Raw genomic sequence first — 23,061 nt, 5'->3', positions numbered from 1 at the left:
TGAAAGCCTTGTTGCCTCAGTTTGAGCAGGAGTGGAGATGGAGGAGAAGCTGCTGGGTTTAACCCCAAGGACTTTGGAACCCAGTTGGACCCAGCAATTTCCATTGTGAAATTGTTGAGAGAGGTAGATTCCAGGAGAGATCAGGTTGCTAAACAGACACTGTCCATACAATGTAAAAGGATATTGTTTTAGGAGCAAATATTTCTGTGGATGCTTTTAATCTATTTAACACAAACATATTTAAAAATTTATTCCTGGGATTTGGGTGTCATTAACAAGACCTGTAGCATATATTGCCAATCCCCAGTTACCTGTAGGGAAGATGATGTTTGACCTTCTTGAACCGCTGCAGTCTGTGTGGTGAAGATGCTCCCACAATGATGTTAGGTAAGAAGTTACAAGTTATTCACCCAGCAATGGTGAAGGAATGGTGATATATGTCCAAATCAGCAACAATAATTTGTATTTATATCGCACCTTTAATGTATTAAATGTTCCAAGGCATTTCACAGAAATGTTATAAAGCAACATTTGACACCGAGCCTCACAAGGAGATATGAAGGCAGGTGAACAAAAACTTGGTCAAAGAGGTAGGTTTTAAGGATTATCCTAAAATAGGAAAGTGAAGTAGTGAGCAGGAGAGATTTAATGAGGAATATCCAGAAGGAACTGCAAGAACAGCCACTGAAGGTAGAATGATCCATATTGGCCGGAATTAGAAGAGAGCAGATATCTTGGAGGGTTGTGTGTTTGGAGGAGATTATAGAGATAGGGAGGGGCACGACCAGAGAGGATAACAAGGATGAGAATTTTCAAATTTAGGTGCTTCTTAAATGGGATCCTTTGTAGGTCAGTAAGCACAGGGAGTTTGGGCGTCTTGGTGTGATTAGGCACACGGGCAGCAGAGTCTGGAACAACCTCAATATTACTGGGAAGTTGAATGTGAGAGGCCGGCAACAGTGCAGTAAGTCCAGAAATAACAGAGATAGGGATGATCACAGCCACAGAAGGATTTGAAAACAAGGACGACAGTTTTAAAATTTTGGTGCTTCTTAAACAGGAGCCTTTATAGGTCAGTAAGCACAGGGGATATGGGTGAACAAAACTTACTGCAAGTAAACACACAGGCAGCAGTATTGTATCACCTCAAGATTACAGGGAGGGTGAATGTGGCTGTCCAGCCTGGGGTCTGATAGGATAGTTAAGTCTTGAGGAAATAAAACAATGGATGGGTGTTTCAGAAGCAAATGATCTGAGATGAGGGTGGAGTCGGGCAATGTTACTGAGGTCTTTGTGGTCTTGATGATGATGTGGATATGTGGTCAGAAGCTCATCTCAGGGTCAAATACTACACCAAAGTTGTGAACAGTCTGGTTCTGCCTCAGACAGTTGCCGGGGAGAGGGATGGTGTTGGTGGTTAGGGAGTGGAGTTTGTAGCAGGGGCTGAGGACAATGGCTTTGGTATTCCCGATATTTAAATGGGAGGAAATTTCTGTTCATTCGATCAAGGTGATGTGTGACTTGGAGGGGATCTTGAAGTTGATGATGTTCACATACACCTGCCACCCTGGTCTTTCTGGTTGGTGCAGGTTGAGGTTCTTGGAATTTTTGTCAAAGTTCTGGCCAAGTTGTAGACATATAAAATCCCTTTCCTTCACCCCCTGCCTCTCTTGCCCCTCTCACGTTCTGTCCTCCTGTGGAGGCTTGAGTCTTGTGAGACCCAGACCGGGTGGCAGGTTCCCTTTCCTGAAGGACATTAGTGAATCAGTTGGTTTTTTACGACATTCCAGCAGTTTTCATGGCCACTTTTCCCTGATGTCAGCCCCACAAATTACCGGATTCATTCAGCTCAATTTCACAGCCTGTCTTTGTGTTTTACTGGTTTCACTCTCACTCCCTTTTTATCTGTTTTAAATCAATTTCACAGGATATTAGAAGAGGAGGATTTGCAGTTGGGAAACTCAAACCAAACATCACATCAGGATCTGATGGAGTCGTCCAATTTATTGTAACCTGAATATCATTGGATTTTAAACATGGAAGGAAAAAGTACCATCCACAATAGAGAGAAACCATGGAAATGTGAGGACTGTGGGAAGGGATTCAGCTACCAGTCTAAGCTGGAAACTCATCGACGCACTCACACTGGGGAGCGGCCGTACACCTGCTCTGAATGTGGGAAGGGATTCACTCAGTTGTCCACGCTGCTGACACACCAGCGAGTTCACACTGGGGAGAGGCCATTCACCTGCTCCAAGTGTGGGAAGGGATTCATTAATTCAACCAACTTGCTGACACACCAGCGAGTTCACACTGGGGAGAGGTTGTTCAGCTGCTCTGAATGTGAGAAGCGATTCACTCGGTCAGCTGACCTGCTGACACACCAGCGAGTTCACACTGGGGAGAGGCCATTCACCTGCTCTGAATGTGGGAAGGGATTCACTCTGTCATCAGACCTGCTGACACACCAACGAATTCACACTGGGGAGAGGCCATTCACCTGCTGCATGTGTGGGAAGGGATTCACAAGATCATCCCATCTACTGAGACACCAGCAAGTTCACACTGATGAGAGACCTTTTAAATGCTCGGACTGTGACAAGTGCTATAAAAGTTCTGGGGACCTGATGTCCCATCGACGTGCTCACACTGACGAGAGACCATTCAGGTGTTCTCACTGTGGGACTGGTTTCAGGCGATCATCTGACCTCATTGCACACCAGCGCATTCATACTGGGGAGAGGCCTTTCATCTGCTCAAAGTGTGGGAAGGGATTTACTCAGTCATCCAACCTGCTGAGACACCAGCAAGTTCACAATGCGAAGAAACCATTCACCTTGTCCTTGTGTGGAAAGGGATTCACTCAGACAGCCACCTTTCCAACACCCCATCGAGTTCTCACTGAGTGACAGAAGGGATTCACTCAGCCATCCTATTCTCTGAAACAACAGCAAGTTCATAGAGTGGAGGGACATTTAAATGCCCATATCATGGGAAATCCTACAAAGGTTCCCGGGAAGTGATATCCAATCAAATTGTTCACACCACCAGGAACTGTTCAGGTGCTCTCACTTTAGAACTGGGTTTAGGATTTCATCTCAACTCACTGTACACCATAAACTAGTGAGTTCATAGTGGGGAAAGGCCGTTCACCTACTGTGGGAAGGGATTTGCTCACTTATCCCACCTGCTAGTCACTAGTGACTTCACAAGTAACTACAGTAATTGAATTTTGCTGTTAATCACATCCAGGACTGAACCATGTTCATTGAGATCTGTTGATGCTGATGTTCATCAACACCAGCCCTGTTATGGGTGTTAATATTGAGGATAAATGTCAAATAAATCAGCACTGCATTACGTAGAGTATCAATTCTTTTTAATATCTCTAACTCACGTTAGTTCCTCTTGAAGGTTTGTCCCTCTCCCCTGTCTCCTCCATCTTCAGCACCAACAACAAGTATGAGGAGCTCATTGAGCTTCTTTGTCACTAAGATTGAGACAGTCTGATCAATTGCCTCTGCTGCTTCTCTCCCTCCCACTATTCCACTGGGCCATACTGCTTCTAAAGTTCTCCCTTTCCCAAGCCCTGAACCTTCATCTTTCTCTAGTTTCCCTCCCATTTCCTCTCATGCGCCCCCCACCCCCCAGGGATCATCTTGTCCATGAGACCTACTCCTACTCCCTCAAAACTCCTGACCACCCAACTTCCCCATGTATACTGACTTGGTTAATGGTTCTCTCTTTAAATACTGCCCCTCTTTCCTTCATATCTGCCATCATCACCCCCTCCTCAATAAAAACAATCCTTCACCTCAGTTGTTGCAAACTACCGCCCCTTCGCACCACCCTTTCCTCTTCAAGGTCTTTCTTACCTCCCAAATCCATGCCCCTCTTTCCTTGAACTCAATCTTTGAATCCTTCCAATAAGATTTCTGTCTCTGACATAGTATCCAAACAACCCTAATTAAAGTCACAAAGTACATCTTATTTGAGTGTGACAAAGGTAAACTACCCATCATTGTCCTTCCTGGCCTGCCTGCAGTCTCTAACATCATTGATCAAACCATCCTCCTGCAATGTCTCTGCACTGTTATCCAGCTGGAAGGGACTGCACAATCCTGATTCCTTTCTTATCTATCTAATTGTCGTCAGAGGACAACCTGTAGAAACTGTGATTGTTTGAGTTATATTTTTACACACTCGCTCACTTAGTAAATGATCAGGTGTCACTGAACTTTGACAAAATGTTCTGTTATCACGCTCACAATGACCGCATCTTGCAAACCTAGTCTCTCTAATTACACCAGCCCATCTGGATAAAATCCAAAGAGAAGAGTAAAAATTTACAGTCCACTGCGCTAGCTCTTAGTGGTAAAAAAAAAATCTGATACTTCCCATTAAAATTCAAAGCATTACTGACCAGCTGTGGATTGCTCTGTTTCAAATTTATTGAAACAGATGCATTGCCAAGATTGGCTAACAGATACATTGTTGGAAAATGCGGATTGGGAGATGGATTTTGGCCTTTCTTATTTTGCAATCCTTATGTGATCAGAATCTCCTCCCCACTTCCCCAGATGCAGACAAAGAAAAACTAAGACTGGGTCTCCAATGGTGGCCGGGTCACCCACAATCCCGTGCGTCTCAGAAACCGCTCTATCTGCCACGGGTTGGCGGGCAGTTACGCGCATGCTCGGAGAGTCCTGGTCTCTTTGAGGTTGTTCCCGGAGAGAAGCCGGAAGCGGCGGTAGTGAGAGTGAAGAATGTCCATTGTTTAATATTCGGCTCTGGGGCCGCACTCGGGATTTGTAAACCGCCCCCCCCGGAGTTTATTTACCCGCTCCCGACAGTGACCTCTCACCTGACAGCTCAAAATGCCCGGCAGTTCCGGCCCAATAGGAGTGGAGGACCAAACAAGGAGCGGCTGATCCTCTAACCAGTCGGAGTGAACGAGGGGCGGGGCTGAGCCTGGACCTCCCTGATTGGCTGAAATTCCGCATCATTTTGAAAACTGATTTGTCTAATATTCCAGTGCCCCGTGTAAAACATTAAAGATGATTTGTTGTTGTGAGCTGCGTTATTTGGTAGAATTAGAGTGAAGGAGTGGGATTGATCCACAGTCTGAGTTTGAGGACAAGAGGAGAGAGAATCTGGAGAGGAGAAAAGAACAAGTTGGAGACTGGAAACTGAATCTGGAAAAATGAGCAGAGAGGGAGAGGAGCGTGTGGGACAGAGATTTATAGAATTGTGGAAATGAAAGGGGGGGAAATGTTCCATAGAAACTAGAATTGTTTGTTCTGAATTTCTATACTGTACTTACAGTAATAACTTCTGTAAACTCCATTTACATGGGGTTAGAAGGGGAGGATTTGCAGGCAGGAAACTCAAACCAAAAATCTCAAAAGATCTTATGCAATCACTTCATTCATATATGGTCAGCTTCCAATTAGGGAAGGAAAAATAATTGATAAAAGCAAAACACTGCAGATGCTGGAAATCTGAAACAAAAACAAAAATAGCTGGAAAAACTCAGCAGGTCTGACAGAATCTGTGGAGAGGAACACAGTTAATGTTTTGAGTCCGTTTGACTTTTCAGATGAAGAGTCATACGGACTTGAAACGTTAACTGTATTCCTCTCCACAGATGGTGTCAGACCTGCTGAGTTTTCCAGCTATTTTTGAAGGAGAAATAATTGTTTGTTTTGCCCGTGCATTTAAATTATCATTGAAATTGGAAAAGCACCGAGACACTCCTATCACAGTGAGAGTCTTTCAGTGAACTGTGTGTGGAAAGAGCTTTAACCAGTTTCACAGCCTGATAAAACCACAGCAATCAAAGTGTGGAGAAACCACACATAAGTTTTGTGTGGAGAATGCTCCAATCGATCATCCAACCTGGAGAAACACAAAGAAACTTGCACCATGGAGAAATCAGGTATGATAGATCAGAAAGAAACAAGAGAAAGTTGCAAGTCAGGGCTAGGACAACGGAAAATTTCAGAGACAGCTGGGCCAGGTGGGCTAGTGGAAGCAGCGGAGGCAGCTGATCGGATTGTCTCAATCTTAGTGACAAAGAAGCTCCATGAGCTCCTCACATTTGCTGTTGGAGGGGAGGATGGGGGAGACAGGGAAGAGTGAAAGCCCTTCAAAAGGATCTAACTTGTGTTAGAGATATTAAAAAGAGACTCAATACACTGTGTACTTAACACAAAATGATTTATTTGACTTATATCTGCAACTTAATTGCCATAATAAAAACTGGAAATGCTGGAAATGGTCAGCAGGTCTGACAGTGTCTGTGGAGATAGAAACAGACTTAACATTTCAAGTCCACATGACTCTTCTTTAGAGCTAAAGAGAAGTTGAAATGTGATGGAATTTATACTGTTTAAGGGGGGGGGGGGGCGGTGGAGCAGGTAAAGCAGGATAGGTCAGCAACAGTTGGAGGCTAAGGAGAGATAGACAAATATGTCATGGACAAAAGACAAAGGGAGTGTTAATGGCAGTGGTGAAGACTAAAGAACGTGTTGATAGTGGCACAAAGGTAAGAAAGCAGAATCTGTGAATGGCAGGACAAGAGTCAGCACTCTGTGAAAGAAGAACATAGAAACAAGTGACAGATGGCCCTGTTGGGGGAGGTGCCATAACTGGGCTGGAGTTTATTAACATCAGCAGAAACAGACCCCAATAAACAGAGTTTATTGTCACATAGTCCTGTATGTGGTTAACATCAAAATTCAATCACTGTTGTTACTCATGAACTCGCTGATGTTTCAGCAGGTCAGGTGACTGAGTGAATCCCTTCCCACACTTGGAGCAGATGAAAGGTCTCCCTCCAGTGTGCACTCGCTGGTGTGACAGCAGGCTGGATGACTGAGTGAATCCCTTCCCACAGTCAAAGCAGGTGAACGGCCTCTCTGCAGTGTAAAGTCGCTGGTGTATCAGCAGGACGGATGAGCGAGTGAATCCCTTCCCACAGCCCATGCAGGTAAACGGTCTCTCACCAGTGTGAGTGCACTGGTGTACAGTGAGTTACCCTCCAAACCACTCACCATCCTGACTTAGAAATATATCGCTTTTATTTCACTGTCGCTGGGTCAAAATCCTGGAACTGCCTCCCTAACAGCTCTGTGGGTATACCTACACCACATGGACTGCAGTAGTTCAAGAAGGCAACTCACCACCACCTTCTCAAGGGCAATTAGGGATGGGCAACAAATACTGGTCTAGCCTGTAGCACCCACATCTCATGAATGAATAAGAAAAAATCTACTTCTGCCTTTAAAATATTCATTGACCCTGCCTCCACTGTTCTCTGGGGAAGAGAGTTCCAAAGATTCACAACCGACCGAGAGAAAAAAATTCTTCTCATCTCCATCTTAATTGGGAGACCCCTTATTTTAAAATGTGCCTCCCTCGTTCTAGTTTCTCCCACGAGGGGAAAGATCCTTTCAGCATCTACCCTGTCAAGTCCTCTCAGGATCTTATGTTTCAGGAAGATCACCTCTCCATTTTCTAAACGCCAATGGGTACAGGCCCAGCCTGTCCAACCTTTCTTCATAAGATAACCCCCATCATCCCAGGAATCAACCAAGTTTAGCTTCTCTGAACCGCTTCTAATGCATTTATATCCTTTCTTAAATAAGGAGACTAATACTGTACACAGTACTCCAGATGTGGTTTCACCAATGCCCTGTAGAACTGTAGTGAAACATCCCTACTTTTATATTCCATTCCCCTTGTAATAGACAACAACATTCCATTTGCCTTCCTAATAGCTTGCTCTACCTACAGACTAACCTTTTCTGATTCATTTACCAGGGCACCCAGATCTCTCTGCCTCAGAGCTCTGTGGTCTCTTTCTGTTTAAATAATATTCTGCTTTTCTATTCTTCCTGCCAAAGTGGACAAGTTCACTTTTCCTACATTATACTCCGTTTGCTTGTCCACTCTCTCTAAATAGTAGAGGTTCTATACAAATAGTATATTTTTATCCTGATATATAAATATACTTACATATAAATAGTTGAGTTATATAAATATGTTAGGCTCCAAAATTGATGCCTGAGGCACTCCACTTGTCACAGCTTGCCAACCTGAAAAAGACCCACTTATTGCTACTCTCTGCTTCCAGTTAGCTAACCAATCCACTATCCATACTAATATGTTACCCCCTACACCATGAGTTCTTATTTTGCATCGTAACCTTAGTGGCATGTCACCAAATAATGCTTTGGGTATTGGTGAATGGAGCTGTAGAGGGCAATTGAAGCAGGAAGTGAGGAGAGGAAACCATATAAAAGTTCACTCATGACCTTCAGGGAAGGAAATCTGCCATCTTTACCTGGCCTGGCCTAAATGAGACTCCAGACCACAGCAATGTGGTTGACTCTTAACTACCCTCAAATTAGGGATGGGCAACAAATGTTGACACTGCCTGCAATACCCATCCCAGGAAATAAATAAAAAAAGGAGTGACAAATGGATATTCTTCAGACTATCAGTTCTCTCCCAGGGTTGGTATTTTGACCATTGCTCTTCTCAATATAAAGGAATGATTGGGTTTCGCTTTATGGGTTTAAAATCAAAATCTCCAGATGATTTTACAATAGGAAATGAGCAGAACAGTGAAGAGGAATATAAGTGACTCACTGTGAATGCACAGGTTAGTAACTGGTGCAGGTAATATGTCAGATTAAATTTAACACAGAAAATATGAGGTGATACATTTCCTGAATTAAAAAGCTAAAATATTCACTAAATGCTTATGGTTTAGAAGGATTGGAGAAACAGAACAGTAAAGACAGGGAAGATTCTAGTTTACATTTTCTTATTAATAAACACACTGATGAGGTTTCATGTCAGCAACTTTAATACCTTCTTAAGAAATACAGAAATAAAGAAATTAGCAGATTCACGTCCTCTTATATTGTTCCATAAATCTGAGTAAACATCCAAGTCCCAAGTGTCATAGTCATAGAGGTCTACAGCACAGAAAAACGCCCTTCAGCCGATCACGTCAAGCAAGTACCGAACTATTCTAATCCCATTTTCCAGCACTAGGCCCATAGCCTTGTATGCCATGGCATCGCAAGTGCACATCCAAATACTTCTTAAATGTTATGAGGGTTTTTTCCTCTACCACCCTTTCAGGCAGTGAGTTCCAGATTCCCACCACCCTCTGGGTGAAAAAATTCTTCCTCACACCCCCCTCAAACCTCCTGCCCCTTACCTTAAATCTATGCCCCCTGTTATTTATCCCTTCACCACAGGGAAAAGTTCCTTCCTGTCTACCCTATCAATGCCCCTCATAATTTTATACACCTCAATCATGTCCCACCTCAATCTCCTCTGCTGCAGGGAAAATAACCCCAGTCTATCCAATCTCTCCTCACAACTAAAACTCTCCAGCCCAGACAACATCCTGGTAAATCTCTTCTGCACTCACTCTAGTGCAATCACATCCTTCCTATAATGCAGATTCCAGAACTGCACGCAATACTCTAGCTGTGGCCTAACCAGCATTTTATACAATTCCAGCATAACCTCCCTGCTCTTATATTCTATGCTTTGGCTAATAAAGGCAAGTATCCCATATGCCTTCTTATCCACTTGTCACGCTACCTTAAGGGACCGGTGGACATGCACACCAAGATCACTCTGATCCTCAGTACTTCCCAGGGTCCTACCATTCATCGTTTATTCCCATGCCTTGTTTGTCCCGCCCAAGTGCATCACCTCACACTTATCCAGATTAAATTCTATTTGCCACTGATCAGCCCGTCTATATCCTCCTGTAATCTAAGGCTATCCTCGTCACGATTTACCACCCCACCAATTTTCATGCCATCCGCGAACTTACTGATCAACCCTCCTACATTCAAGTCTAAATCGTTTATATATATCACAAACAGCGAGGGACCCAACACCAATCCCTGTGGAACCCCACTGGACACAGGCATCCAGTCACAAAAACACCCCTTGACCATCACCCTCTGGTTCCTGCCACTCAGCCAATTCTGGATCCAATTTGCCAAATTGCCTTGGATCCCATGGGCTCTTCGTTATCAGTCTCCCATGCAGGACCTTATCAAAAGCCTTGCTGAAGTCCAAGTAGACTACGTCAAATATATTGCCCTCATCTACACACCTGGTCACCTCTTCGAAAAATTCAATCAAATTGGTCAGACATGACCTCCCCTTAAAAAAACAATGCTGACTGTCCTTGATTAATCTCTGCCTCTCCAAGTGTTGATTCATTCTGTCTCTCAGAATTGCTTCCAATAGTTTCCCCACCACTGAGTTTAGACTGACTGGCCTGTAGTTCCCTGATTTATCCCTTCCTCCCTTCTTGAATAATGGTACCACATTGGCTATCCTCTGGCACCTCTCCTGTGGCCAGAGAGGTATTGAAAATTATTGCCAGCACCCCTGCTATCTCCTCCCTTGCCTCACTCAACAGCCTGGGATACATTTCATCCGGGCCTGGAGATATATCTCCTTTTAAGCCTGCCAGACCATTTAGAACCTCCTCCCTTTCAATTCTAATTTCTTTAATTATATCACAGTCCTTCAGCCTGATTTCCATACCCACGTCGTCCCTCTCACTTGTGAACACCGACACAAAGCATTCGTTTAGAAACCTACCTACTTCTTCCGGCTCCACACACAAGTTACCACTGTGGTCCTTAACGGGCCCGACTCTTTCCCTAGTTATCCTCTTACTCTTAATGTACTTGTAAAATAACTTTGGATTTTCTTTTATTTTACCTGCCAATGTTTTTTCATGGCCCCTTTTTGCTCTCCTAATCTCCTTTTTAAGTTCCCCCCTACACATTCTATATTCCTCTCGGGCTTCCGCTGTTTTGAGCCTTGGGTATCTGCCATACATTTCCCTTTTTCTCTTTATCCAATCCACAGTCACTTACATGGTCAGCCAGCTGGATGGAACCTCGGGCACCCTGAGCTTGATCTCCGGTATCTTCAGTCCTGATTGCCCCCTTACATCAGAACCCTTCACTTTTATACTCTGTAGTGATCCAGCTCTGGCCTCTGACTCTTTGTCTCCTCTGTTGGGTTTTGGCAGGAAGTGGGGAAAAGACAGCTGGAATTTTTCTAATCCGTGACTTACAAGGACACCTTCCCTTGTTCCCAGCAGTTACTTTTCTTCAGTAATTTTCTAATTCTCCCTAAACTCCCCTGCCTACTCTTAATTCTGTTATTTCTTTTAGTTTTACATTACAGATATAAACATCACAGATAATAATCTAATCTATTCAATTCCTCACTTTGTTTACGTTTCTGTTGTGGTTAATAACAGACAAACTCTGTCCTTTCCCCTGATCTGATCAGAGTTTCCAATGAGTCGTTTCTGTGGAATGGAATGTCTTCTCAGTGTTTCCATAGTGACCTGTCTGCAGTGAAGAGTCTGTTTGAGTTTCTAACTCTGACTAAACTTCTCTATCCTATAATACTCGTTATATCAGACATTGGATGTCAATGTATTTTAGTCATGTTGTGTTAATATCTCTAAAACCTACAAGGGATTCAGAGACACAAACCTTTAACAGTGGGAGGACAAGTTGGTAAAGTGGTTAAAAAGCAAATGGGATCCTGGGTATTATAATTCGGGGTGTAGAGTTCAAAAGGACAGAGGTCATGTAAACCTGTGCAAATCATTGATTAGGCTGCGGTTAGGATATTGAGTCAAGTTTTGGGGATCTTACACCAGGAAGGATGTCAAGGCCATGGAGAGGGTGCAGATGATCCCAGGGAAAAGAGGCTTTAGTTATCAGGAGAGATTAGAGAAACTGGGGCTCTTTCCATTAGAACAAAGGCTGATTGGAGATCTGAAGGAGAGGTTCAACATTTCATCAGGTAAATGAGGAAAAACTGCTTCCACCAGTCGGTGAGTCAGTAACTAGAGGACATCAAATTCAAATCATCACCAAAAGACTCAGAGCCAGGAAAGGGATATGGAGGAGACTGTACAACAATGTTCAGGACACTCACTGTCCCTCCGGCTCTGTCTACACTGTCCCATCAAACACACCGAGGGCAGGTACATGGGTGTTACTGTTACCTCCCCGGGGTATCCAGGCGAGGAGAGACACTCTCTGGAAGGTATGGGGAGCTGGGACTTGTACATGAAAGTGGCCAAGGTTCTGAGAACTGGAAAAATCCAAAGTAATGATGAGGTTGCATTCTCACGTCTGAGTCAGGAGGCTGTGGGTTCAAATCCACCACAGTTAGTTCACTGCAACACTCCCACTCAGGTATCTGTGTCTCGGTGCTTTTCCAATCAAATTGATGCTTGAAATTTTTTCCCTCAGACAGAACGGACAAACATTTTCCTTTCCATATGCAATGGCCAATGATATTCAGGTCCTGATGAATCCAGTGACTATGTCAGATCCTGATATGATGTTTGGTTTGAATTTTCCATTCTCCCCTTCTAATGCCCTTTAAAAGGAATTTAGCAAAGTCAACAATAAGCCCAGGGTGAAAATTCAGAACAGACAATTCAAGTCACTATCAAACAACATCTCTTGTTCCCCCAAAGCTGTAAATCCCCATTCTACACACTCTCCCTCCTCCCTGGGCTGAAATCCAAAACCATCTCACCATCTCTGCCATTTCCCAGTTATCTCCCTCCCTCCCTCTACTCTGGCTAGGTTCAGTTCTCTGGTGCCTGTGTGGAGAGTTAGAATAAAATCAACGAATCAATGATTTTCTCTCCTGGTCACTGGGACCCTGAAGCTCTGCCCACTTTGTTCTAGCCCCCAAATTACCAGATTCATTCAGCTCAGTATCACAACCTGCCTTTTTGTTTTTGTGATTCCCTCACACTCCCTTGTCTTGTTTTAAATTCATTTATCAACGTGTTGGAAGAGGTGGATTTACAGATGGGAAACACAAACCGAACATTAAATCAAGATCTGACAGAGTCATGAGGACCTGAATATCATCGGCCTTTGAACATGGAAGCAAAGGTACCCGTTCCCAGCCTGGATAAACCGTATACATGTTTTGTGTGTGTGTGGACGTGGCTTCAGCTCTTCTGCCCGTACACAAAACCAGCGCAGTCACACTGGAGAGAAGCTGGAAATGTGGGGACTGTGGAAAGGTTTTCAGTTACCCATCAGAGCTGGAAACTCATCGGTGCAGTCACACCGGGGTCACACTTACCACAAACAGAGCAGGCAGCCCTGTTTGTCCTTCCACAATCAGATGCAGTTGATACCCAGGTCCTGGTGAATTGAGGGACTTGCTCAGATCCTGATGGGATCCTTGATTTGAGTTTCCTTGTTCCAAATCCCATCATCCCTGTCGCCGCGCATGCGCCCCGCTGCACACCCTCCCTTCTCAAGATGGCAGTGCGGCCGTTACCCTCGGGCCTGTCATCAGAAACCCCTCAACTGCTGCTCCGCTTGGTGAAAATGCAGAATATGGGAGCCTACATGAGGTGTTTCTCAAGCCTCCAAGTCCACCCGCCGCCTCTATTCCTCTCCTGCCTCGAGTCATGCCTCCCCTACCGATTCAACACATCTTCCGCACTGCGCATGCTCCAATCTCTGCCCCAGAACACGCCTGCGCGGAGCCGCCTGTGGTGCGGTCAGGGCCCCGCCCCTCGTTCACTCCGATTGGTTGGAGGACCAGCAGCTCCAACTCGGTCCTCCAGCCTCTCCCCCTCTCTTCCTATTGGTCCGGAATCACCATCCGCCGCTTCCGGCTTCTCTGAGGCACCAAACTGAACCAGAGGCCCAATTGGGAAAAGGTGGTTATTTCCGTTCATTTAACAACACTGATAAAGTCAATAAAGGTAATTTGTTGTTTTGAGGCAAAGTATTTGGTAGAATTAGAGTGAAGGAGTGAAATTGATCCACAGCCTGAGTCATCAGTTTAAGGACAGGAGGAGAGAGAATCTGGAGAGGAGAAAAGAATAAGTAGGAGACTGGACACTGAATCTGGGACAATGAGCAGAGAGGGAAAGGAGTGTGTGGGTCAGAGATTTATAGATTTGGGGAAATGAGAGGAAAAAATGTTCCATAGAAACTAGAATTCTCTGTTGTGAATTTATATATTTAATACTACATGGACTGCAGCGGTTGAAGAAGGCAGCTCACCACCACCTTCTCAAGAGCAACTAGGGATGGGCAATAAATGCTGGCCCAGCCAGCGAAGCCCACACCCCATGAATGAATAAAAGAAAATATCCCGTATTTACAGTGATAACTTCTGTAAACTCATTTTACAGGAGGTTAGAAGGGGAGGATCTCACTGTTACTTGATTCAGCAGAACCTGAATATCACTGGCCTTTGAATGAGGAAGGGTAAACGTTTGTCTATTCTGTCTGTGGAAAAAGATTTCAAACATCAGTGTGACTGATAAAGCACCAAGACATTCACACACCCGAATGAGAGTGTTCCAGTGCACTGACTGTGGAAAGAGTTTTAATCAGTTACACAGACTGAATAAAAATCACACCATTCACAGCAGGGAAAAATCGTTCATGTGTTCTGCTTATAAACAAGGCTTCAAATGATTGTCCAGCCTGGAGAGACACAAACACATCAGGTCCTCTGAGAAACCTTGGATATGTGGGGACTGTGGGAAGGGATTGATTTCCCCATCAAAGCTAGAAACTCATCGACGCTCTGTCTCTTTCTGGCATTTTTAAACATCAATGTAAATGGAAAAGCACAGAGACACGCACCCCTGAGTGCGAGTGTTTCAGTGGACTGACTGTGGAGAGAGCTCTAACCAGTTACACAGCCTGAAAAAACATTGCACCATTCACAGCGGAGAGAGGCCGTTCACGTATTTTGTGTACAGATGAGGCTTCAGCTGATTGGTGAACATGCAGAGACACAAGGGCACCTGCACTATAGAGAAACCGTGGAAATGTGGGGACTGTGGGAAGGGATTCCGTTCCCCATCTGCACTTGAAATTCATCGACGCATTCACACGGGGGAGAGGCCATTTACCTGCTCTCAGTGTGGCAAGGGATTCAATCACTCATCGCATCTGGTTACACACAAGCGAGTTCACACCGGGGAGAGGCCGTTCACCTGCTCCGTTTGTGGCAAGGGATTCACTCAGTCATCACACCTGCGGTTGCACCAGCGCGTTCACACTGGGGAGAGGCCGTTCATCTGCTCTGTCTGTGGGAAGGGATTCAGTGAGTCATCCACCCTGCAGAACCACAGTGTTGTTCACACTGGGGAGAGGCCATTCACTTGCCCCGTGTGTGAGAAGGGATTCACTCGGTTAACCAACCTTCTGCGGCACCAGATAGCGCACACCGGAGAGAGACCATTCACTTGCTCCGTGTGTGGGAAGGGATTCACTCGGTCAACCAGCCTACAGGCACACCGACGTGTTCATACTGGAGAGAGGCCATTCTCCTGCTCTGAGTGTGGGAAGGGATTCCCAAATTCATCCAGCCTATGGAAGCACCGGCGAGTTCACACCGGGGAGAGGCCGTTCTCTTGCTCTCTGTGTGGGAAAGGATTCACTGAATCATCCAACCTGCTGAGACACCAGCGAGTTCACACTGGGGAGAGGCCTTTCACCTGTTCTGAGTGTGAGAAGGAATTTGCTGATACATCCAGCCTGCGGAAGCACCGCCGACTTCACACAGAGGAGAGAGACCGTTCACCTGCTCTGAGTGTGTGAAAGGATTCACAGAGTCATCCAACCTGCTGAGACACCATTGCAGTCACACTGATTACAGACCCTTTCGACACTCTGACTCTAGGTGTTAATTGTATCAGCTGTGGTTACATATACATAGGTGAAGGGAATTGATTGGATGGTTACTCAAGCACAGATAAAGAGAAACTTACTGGCATGGAGTGGAGTCAGGAGTTATCTAACTAAAGTTTCACTCTGTGAATAAGCCTATACCAAGTAAAGATTGGCTCCAGTTTCTTTCTTCACCATAAGGCTGTCATGGTAACAGATTGCTTGCCTAATGGCGAAGGATGGAAACTAAACGGAAATAAAATTTTGGACAAAAGCTTCCAACCCTAGTAATTTTTGTGAGATATGACTGAAAGCAATTGTCAGGGTCTGATACCCAGCCTCTGTTCTTGGAGTCTGAGCCATACGACCAGTGGATGAATGAAGTGGATATGTGGACACGGGTTACGTCCCAACCAAGGAGGGAACAAGGTCTGGCCTTGGCACTGTCACTTCCTAACAAAAGTAAAATCAGAACAGAAGAATTTTGTGAGCTGGATACCTGTCAGTTGGATATTGATGAAGGTTTGGATCTTCTATTCGGGTTCATTGATGAGATTTACAAGAAAGCCTGTGAGCATAATCAGACTTTGACAGGTTTTGAATGAGGGCGAAAGCACCTTTAACAGATCTGGATTGGAACAGCACTAATAGGTGAATGGGAACAATTAACAAGTGTTTCAGGACTAACTCAAAATATGATTATGAGTCAAACTGCCCAAAGTGGAAAATCAGGGTCTTCAAAATAACTCCTGACACAGAGAATTCTGAGGCTGAAGATCATGACAATTATCATTCTGAAGGAATTGTACTCGTCACAAAGAGTTTTGGTCCATTGATGAGTATATTGTTCACAGACGCTTTCAACTGTGCTGTGTTAGATAGTGGCTGCACCTCGACAGTATGTGGATCAGATTGGTGAAGATGTTACCCAGATTCACCTCATGGTGAAGATAGACACAAGGTTAAGGAGGGTTCAACTTGTTTAGGTTTGGGTGATGTCACACATTGAAGCCTTTAAAAAGAGTGGTGATTCCATGCAAAATATCTGGATTCTACCACTTTATCAGGACTGGCGTAGTCTTTCGTGAGATCTCCTCAATGTTGAGTAAACCTTAGATAAAAGGCACAATTGCAACTGGACATGAATCAAGATAAGACAACTGTTTTTGGAAAGTCAGTGAGTCTGCAGTTTACTCAATCAGGACATTATCGTATCCCTTTAACAATACCTGCTGTTTCTAATCAGAGTGTTTGAGAAGGATTAATGGAATCAAGTGATAAGAATCAGCGAGAAGAAAAGCAAATTGTCTTAAAGCTAGAAAGACAGTTTGCTCACCCTTCTTGTCAAAGATTAAAACTCCTGCAGGGTGGTTGATGAAGAGTATACGAGGCTCATGGAAGAGATTAATGCAAGGTGTGAAATCTGTAAAAAAGTATCGGACACCGTCACTTCCTATTGTTATCCTTCCCTTGGCACGTGACTTGAACAAGTTAGTTGCCATGGATCTAAAGGTATGGGACAAAGTCAGAAATATTTTCGTTCTACACTTTATGGACATAGTAACTCGATTTAGTCATTCTCTCATAATACATGGCAAGGACAAAAGGGTGATTATAGACCAAGTCATGGAGAAATGGATAGGGACTAGACCTGGGGCACCAGCTAAGTTTCTGACTGATAATGGAGGGGAATTTGCTAATGAGTTTAGAGACGTGTGTGAAAACATGAACATTATGTTCATGAACATCACAGCTGAAAGTCCTGTCAGCAATGGACTCTGTGAAAGGAATCACACGGTGATCAATGAAATGTATAAAATCTTAGCTGATCAGCCAAACTGCAAGTTGACCACTGCACTGGCATGGATGATTCATGTAAAGAATTCACTTCAGATGGTTGGAGGGTATAGTCCCTATCAATTGGTCTATGGGAGAAATCCCAAATTACCCTCTGTGCTGGGCGATGGCCCTCCTGCTTTAGAAGGCACGACAATTAGTTCCAATTTTAGTCATCAATTATCAAATTATTTCATGAAAAGAAGTGCTTGAACTCAGAAATTATTGGGAATCCTAGTTGTGGTGTCTCATCATGTAATGCTTTGTACAAAATAAGGAAAATCATATTCTTTCTGTTTCAAAATATTGTTTGTGGCTATTGTTAGGATCCCAGTCGAGACCATTAACTTTTAAAGAGAAATTCAGATACCCAGTGATTAACTGAAAGAATTACGCCACAAGATTCCATGTTTTTAAACAAAAACAAACTTTACTATGTATATAAGAGAAAAGAAAATTAAAAACCAGCACAATGAACTTAACACGATAGTTAATAAAGACTTATACTATTAACCCAGTTCTACTTTTTAACTTCCCCCCACCCCAACACATGAATTCACTTATATTTATCGATATTTTGAAGGTTCATTCACTTCTGTTCCTGGGACCATCCCAAAGATATGTCAAAGCTCTCCAGAATTCTCTTTAATTCACCTCAGTATTCCAGCTGTTCTCCAAGTTCCAAGATTTTATGGTGGTCCTTCCATTAGCTTTTGGCTAAACAACCCTCCAACTTTCCTTTAAGACCTCAAAACTCCTCAGTCCAAGCGTGGGCTTCACTGCCTTCTTGCTGAGGGATTTAAACATTAGGAACACCCCTAGTTCCTATTGGCCCTATAGGTTTCCAGCTGGTTCACAGCTCCTGGTCCCACAGCTGGTTGCTTCCAAGCAAACTGCAGACTGCCTGCTTTCTGTGAGAAACACGCAGAATTCCAACCAAGGCTCCACCCTGAATCACTTATCCCCATGGTAACAGAGACCAGTTGGGATGTCCACTTGATATTTAAATTAATTAACTTTTAGCTTCAAAACCAAAGCTTTTTTCCCTGAGGTTTGCATAAAGAATTCATCTCTCTAACAAAGACAGGACAATAATTAAGATAAAAGCAAAATACTGCGGATGCTGGAAATCTAGAACAAAAACAAAAATACCTGGAAAAGCTCAGCAGGTCTGACAGCATCTGCGGAGAGAGATACAGTTGATGTTTCGAGTCTGTATGACCCTTCATCAAACTAAGAAATATAGAAATGAGGTGAAATATAAGCTGGTAGAGGGGGGGTGGGACAGGTAGAGCTCGATAGAGGGCCAGTGATAGGTGGACGCCAAGAAGAGACTGCCAAAGATGTCATAGACAAAGACGTGTTGATGGTGGTGATACTATCTAAGGAATGTGCTAAGGGGGACACTAAGGGTAGAAAGCAGGACAAGCTAGCGGCTGATGGTCCTAGTGGGGGTGGGGTGGGGGGAAGGGGTCAAAATGGGCTAAAAGGGGGAGATGAAACAATAGATCGAAATAAATTTAAAAATAGGTGGGAAAAGAAAAATATATTTGTAAAAAAGTTATAAATTATTGGAAAAGGGGGATCGGAAAGGGGCTGGGGATGGAGGAGAGAGTTCACGATCTGAAATTGTTGAACTCAATATTGAGTCCAGAAGACTGTAAAGTGCCTAGTCGGAAGATGAGGTGCTGTTCCTCCAGTTTGCATTGAGCTTCACTGGAACATTGCAGCAAGCCAAGGACGGACATGTGGGCATGAGAGCAGGGTGGTGTGTTGAAATGGCAAGCGACAGGGAGGTCTGTGTCATGCTTGCGGACAGACCGAAAATGTTCTGCAAAGCGGTCACCCTGTCTGCGTTTTGTCTCTCCAATGTAGAGGAGACCGCATTGGGAGCAACGAATGCAGTAGACTAAATTGAGGGAAGTGCAAGTGAAGCACTGCTTCACTTGAAAGGAGTGTTTGGGCCCTTGGACAGTGAGGAGGGGGGAAGCAAAGGGGCAGGTGTTGCACCTTCTAAGGTTGCATGGGAAGGTGCCGTGGGAGGGGGTTGAGGTGTAGGAGATGATGGAGGAGTGGAACCGGAGGGAACAATCCCTGCGGAAAGCCGCCAGGGGGGTGAAGGGAAGATGTGTTTGGTGGTGGCATCATGCTGGAGTTGGCGGAAATGGCAGAAGATGATCCTTTGAACGCGGTGATAAGTAAGGACAAGGGGGACCCTATCATGGTTCTGGGAGGGAGAGGAAAGTGTGAGGGCGGATGCACGGGAGATGGGCCAGACATGGTTGAGGGCCCTGTCAACCACCATGGGTGGAAAACCTCAGTTAAGGAAGAAGGAAGACATGTCAGAGGAACTGTTTTGGAAAGTGGCATCATCAGAACCGATGCGACGGAGACAAAGGAACTGAGAGCATGGGATGGAGTCCTTACAGGAAGTGGGGTGTGAGGAGCTGTAGTCGAGGTAGCTGTGGGAGTTGGTAGGCTTGTAATGAATATTGATGGACAGTCTATCACCAGAAATTGTCAGGACAATAATTGTCAGACCCAATGTCTCCAGGTCTCCAGCTAAAAGAGCCCACCTGCCGTTTTACAGTTCTTACCCTTCGAGCTTTAGCTTCTAAAATCAACATGGGCCACACCTTGTGATTGTGAATTCCCTTAGGGTGTTTTTGTCAGATTCTCAGCCCAGGTTTTCCAATTATCATACATTTTTAAAAAAATCCAATTCCTAAACTATAAGTTATATTTTTAAAACATGAATTATGAAACTAGATATTCACAACACCTTCCTCAGGAAGAAATGAAAATGTCTCACCCTCGTAATATCCTATTTAGAATATTACAACTTACAACCTGCTGTACATCTTAACAACAGCCATGATCTTATCGAATGGCGGAGCAGGCTCGAGGAGCCAAGTGGCCGACTCCTGTTCCTGAATCCTATGTTTTCCTATGTTTAACTATCTTATAACATGCAATACACAGAATAATCCCTCCAATGTCCACTTCAAATTCACAAGTCTATCTTGATAACAGCACATTGCTGAATTCCATGTCCAGGAATCACATTCCACTGAAGATGTGAAATATTACAGCTTGCAGTGTTTTCTGAAAGTTTTCTTCTTACAATAATTATAGTCCAAAGTTCCTTCTGCAAGAGGAGAGCCCTCATTGCTGTTCATATGTGTATTTTCAATTTCAGTTTGAAAATCCGTTTGTTCAGAGTTCACCCTTTGAGCTTTATTTTCTTCCATGTCTGTAGTTTCTCCATTGTTTAAATCCAAAAGGAATATCGCAGTCAATTCCACATTTAAAGTGTCTTCTTCTTGTTCAGTTTTCATTTTTCAGTTCATTTCCCAGACTCAAACATTTTGGATTCTCATTTTGAGACAAGAAGTTCAGGAAGGCTTCTTTTTGTGGAAACAACTCGTTCCTTCATTGGTCAAAATATTCTTTAGCCATTTCAAGAATGTTGTTCAAATGCTTTTAATGTTCAATTAAAAAGGTTTGATATTCCTGTTTTGAGTATATGGGATCTTGGACTTCAGAAACAGAAGTATTGAGAACAAAAGTGGGGAAGTTATGCCAATAGTTTATAAAGCTCTGGTGAGGCCACTATGAGAGTCCTGAGTCCGGTTCTGGTCACTACACTTTAAGAGGATGTGAGGGTCCTTGAGAGGGTGATTTACCAGAACGGTTCCAGGGATGAAGGATTTTCACAAATTTAAGTTGGAGAAGCTGGGATTGTTCTTCTTGGAGTAAAGGAGGCTGAGGGGAGTTTTTATAGAGGCAAACAAGATTATTGCAGGTTTAGATAAGGATGGGTGGAGGCTCATGTGGAGCGTAAATGGGGAGGTGGTGGCATAGTGGTATTGTCACTGGACTAGTATTCCAGACACTCAGGGTAATGCTCTGGGGACCTGGGTTTGAATCCCAACACAGCAGATGGTGAAAATTAAATCAAACAAAAATCTGGAATTAAAAATCTGATGATGACATCTGGATCACTAATGTCCCTTAGGAAAGGAAATCTGCTGTCCTTACCTGGCCTACGTGTGACTCCAGACCCACAGCAATGTGGTTGACTCTTAAATGTCCTCTGAACAAGGGTAATTAGGGATGGGCAATAAATGCTGGCCAATCCCTGTGCTGTAGACCCAATGGAACAGAGACAAATGTATTTATTTGAGACCTATCTGTAGTGGTAGAAAAAACACTATTTACTATACAGGATAAAATAGACGTTCTACATCAGCTTTTGTGGGTCACTTCAGTGGAAACATGCACACCCAGGCTAAAAGAGCATCAGCCCACTGGAAGCAAAGTCATGAGACCGGCCAGTCCAGCAGAAAGAAACCCTCCGGCCCTCCCACTTCATCAATCATCAGAATGAACATGGTTCTCTCTGGGATGTGATTGACGGCAGCAATAACAGCAGAATCCAACCCCTGTTATCACTTGTGAACTCGCTGGTGCTTCCGAAGGTAGGTTGATTGACTGAATTTCTTCCCACACTCAGAGCAGGTGAACGGTCTCTCCCCAGTGTGAAGATGCTGGTGTCTCAGCAGGCTGGATGAATCAATGAATGCTTTCCCACACTCAGAGCAGGTGGGTGGCCACTCCCCGGTGTGAATCCGCTGGTGTGCCTTCAGGAACGATGATCGACTGAATCCCTTCCCACACTCAGAGCAGGTGAATGGTCTCTCCCTGGTGTGAACTCGTAGGTGTATCCGCAGGCTTGACGAATCAATGAATGCCTTACCACACTCGGAGCAGGTGAATGGCCTCTCCCCAGTGTGAACTCGCTGGTGTATCCGCAGGTTGGAGGAGTGAGAGAATCCCTTTCCACAATCAGAGCAGGTGAACGGCTTCTCCCCAGTGTGAACGCGCTGGTGTGCCTGTAAGTGAGATAACCGACTAAATCCCTTCCCACAATCAGAACAGGTGAATGGCCTCTCCCCGGTATGAATTCGCTGGTGCGTCAGCAGGTCGGATGAAGTAGTGAATGCCTTTCCACACTCAGAGCAGGTGAACGGCCTCTCCCTGGTGTGAATTCGCTGGTGTCTGAGCAGGTGGGATGAATGAGTGAACCCCTTCCCACACTCACAGCAGGTGAATGGTCTCTCTCCAGTGTGACTGCGTTGATGAAGTTCCAGCTGAGATGGGGATCTGAATCCATTCCCACAGTCCCCACACTTCCATGGTTTTTCCATGGTGTGGGCCTCCTAGTCTCTCTTCTGGTTCGTTGATCAGCTGAGGCGTCCGCATACAGCACATGTACGGTCTCTCCCAGCTGTAAATAGTGATGTTCTTACAGGCTGTTTAACTGGTTAAAGCTCTTGCCACAGTCAGTGCACTGGAACACTCTCACTCGGGTGTGTGTCTGTGTCGTTTCTCAGTCACACTGATTTTAAAATCTTCTGAAGCACACAGAACAAACAAAGTTTTCTCCTTCAAGATTCAAAGGCCGATGATG

At 44.4% G+C, this 23,061-nt stretch overlaps 3 protein-coding genes across 3 annotated transcripts in view; 1 reads left to right on the top strand and 2 right to left on the bottom strand.

Moving 5' to 3' along the window:
- Positions 1–23,061, bottom strand: part of LOC144697072 (uncharacterized) — a 141,562-nt gene that overhangs the window by 22,571 nt on the left and 95,930 nt on the right. The window lies entirely within an intron of this gene.
- LOC144697449 (uncharacterized) lies at positions 1,948–17,083 on the top strand. The gene is made up of 3 exons (XM_078569426.1): positions 1,948–2,810; positions 15,048–15,202; positions 15,368–17,083. Exons 1-3 carry the CDS (start codon positions 2,037–2,039, stop codon positions 15,681–15,683), a joined length of 1,245 nt encoding a protein of 414 aa, XP_078425552.1. The 5' UTR covers positions 1,948–2,036; the 3' UTR covers positions 15,684–17,083.
- Positions 20,546–23,061, bottom strand: part of LOC144697402 (uncharacterized) — a 28,162-nt gene continuing 25,646 nt past the window's right edge. Inside the window, exon 3 of the mRNA XM_078569380.1 lies at positions 20,546–22,807. Within this exon, the coding sequence (XP_078425506.1) occupies positions 22,040–22,807 (768 nt within the window). The 3' untranslated portion in view covers positions 20,546–22,039. The remainder of the gene's footprint in view (positions 22,808–23,061) is intronic.

This window comes from Cetorhinus maximus, chromosome 23, assembly GCF_964194155.1.
Source record: "Cetorhinus maximus chromosome 23, sCetMax3.hap1.1, whole genome shotgun sequence".
NCBI classification, from domain to species: domain Eukaryota; kingdom Metazoa; phylum Chordata; class Chondrichthyes; order Lamniformes; family Cetorhinidae; genus Cetorhinus; species Cetorhinus maximus.
This window is presented reverse-complemented; position numbering and strand designations above follow the sequence as displayed.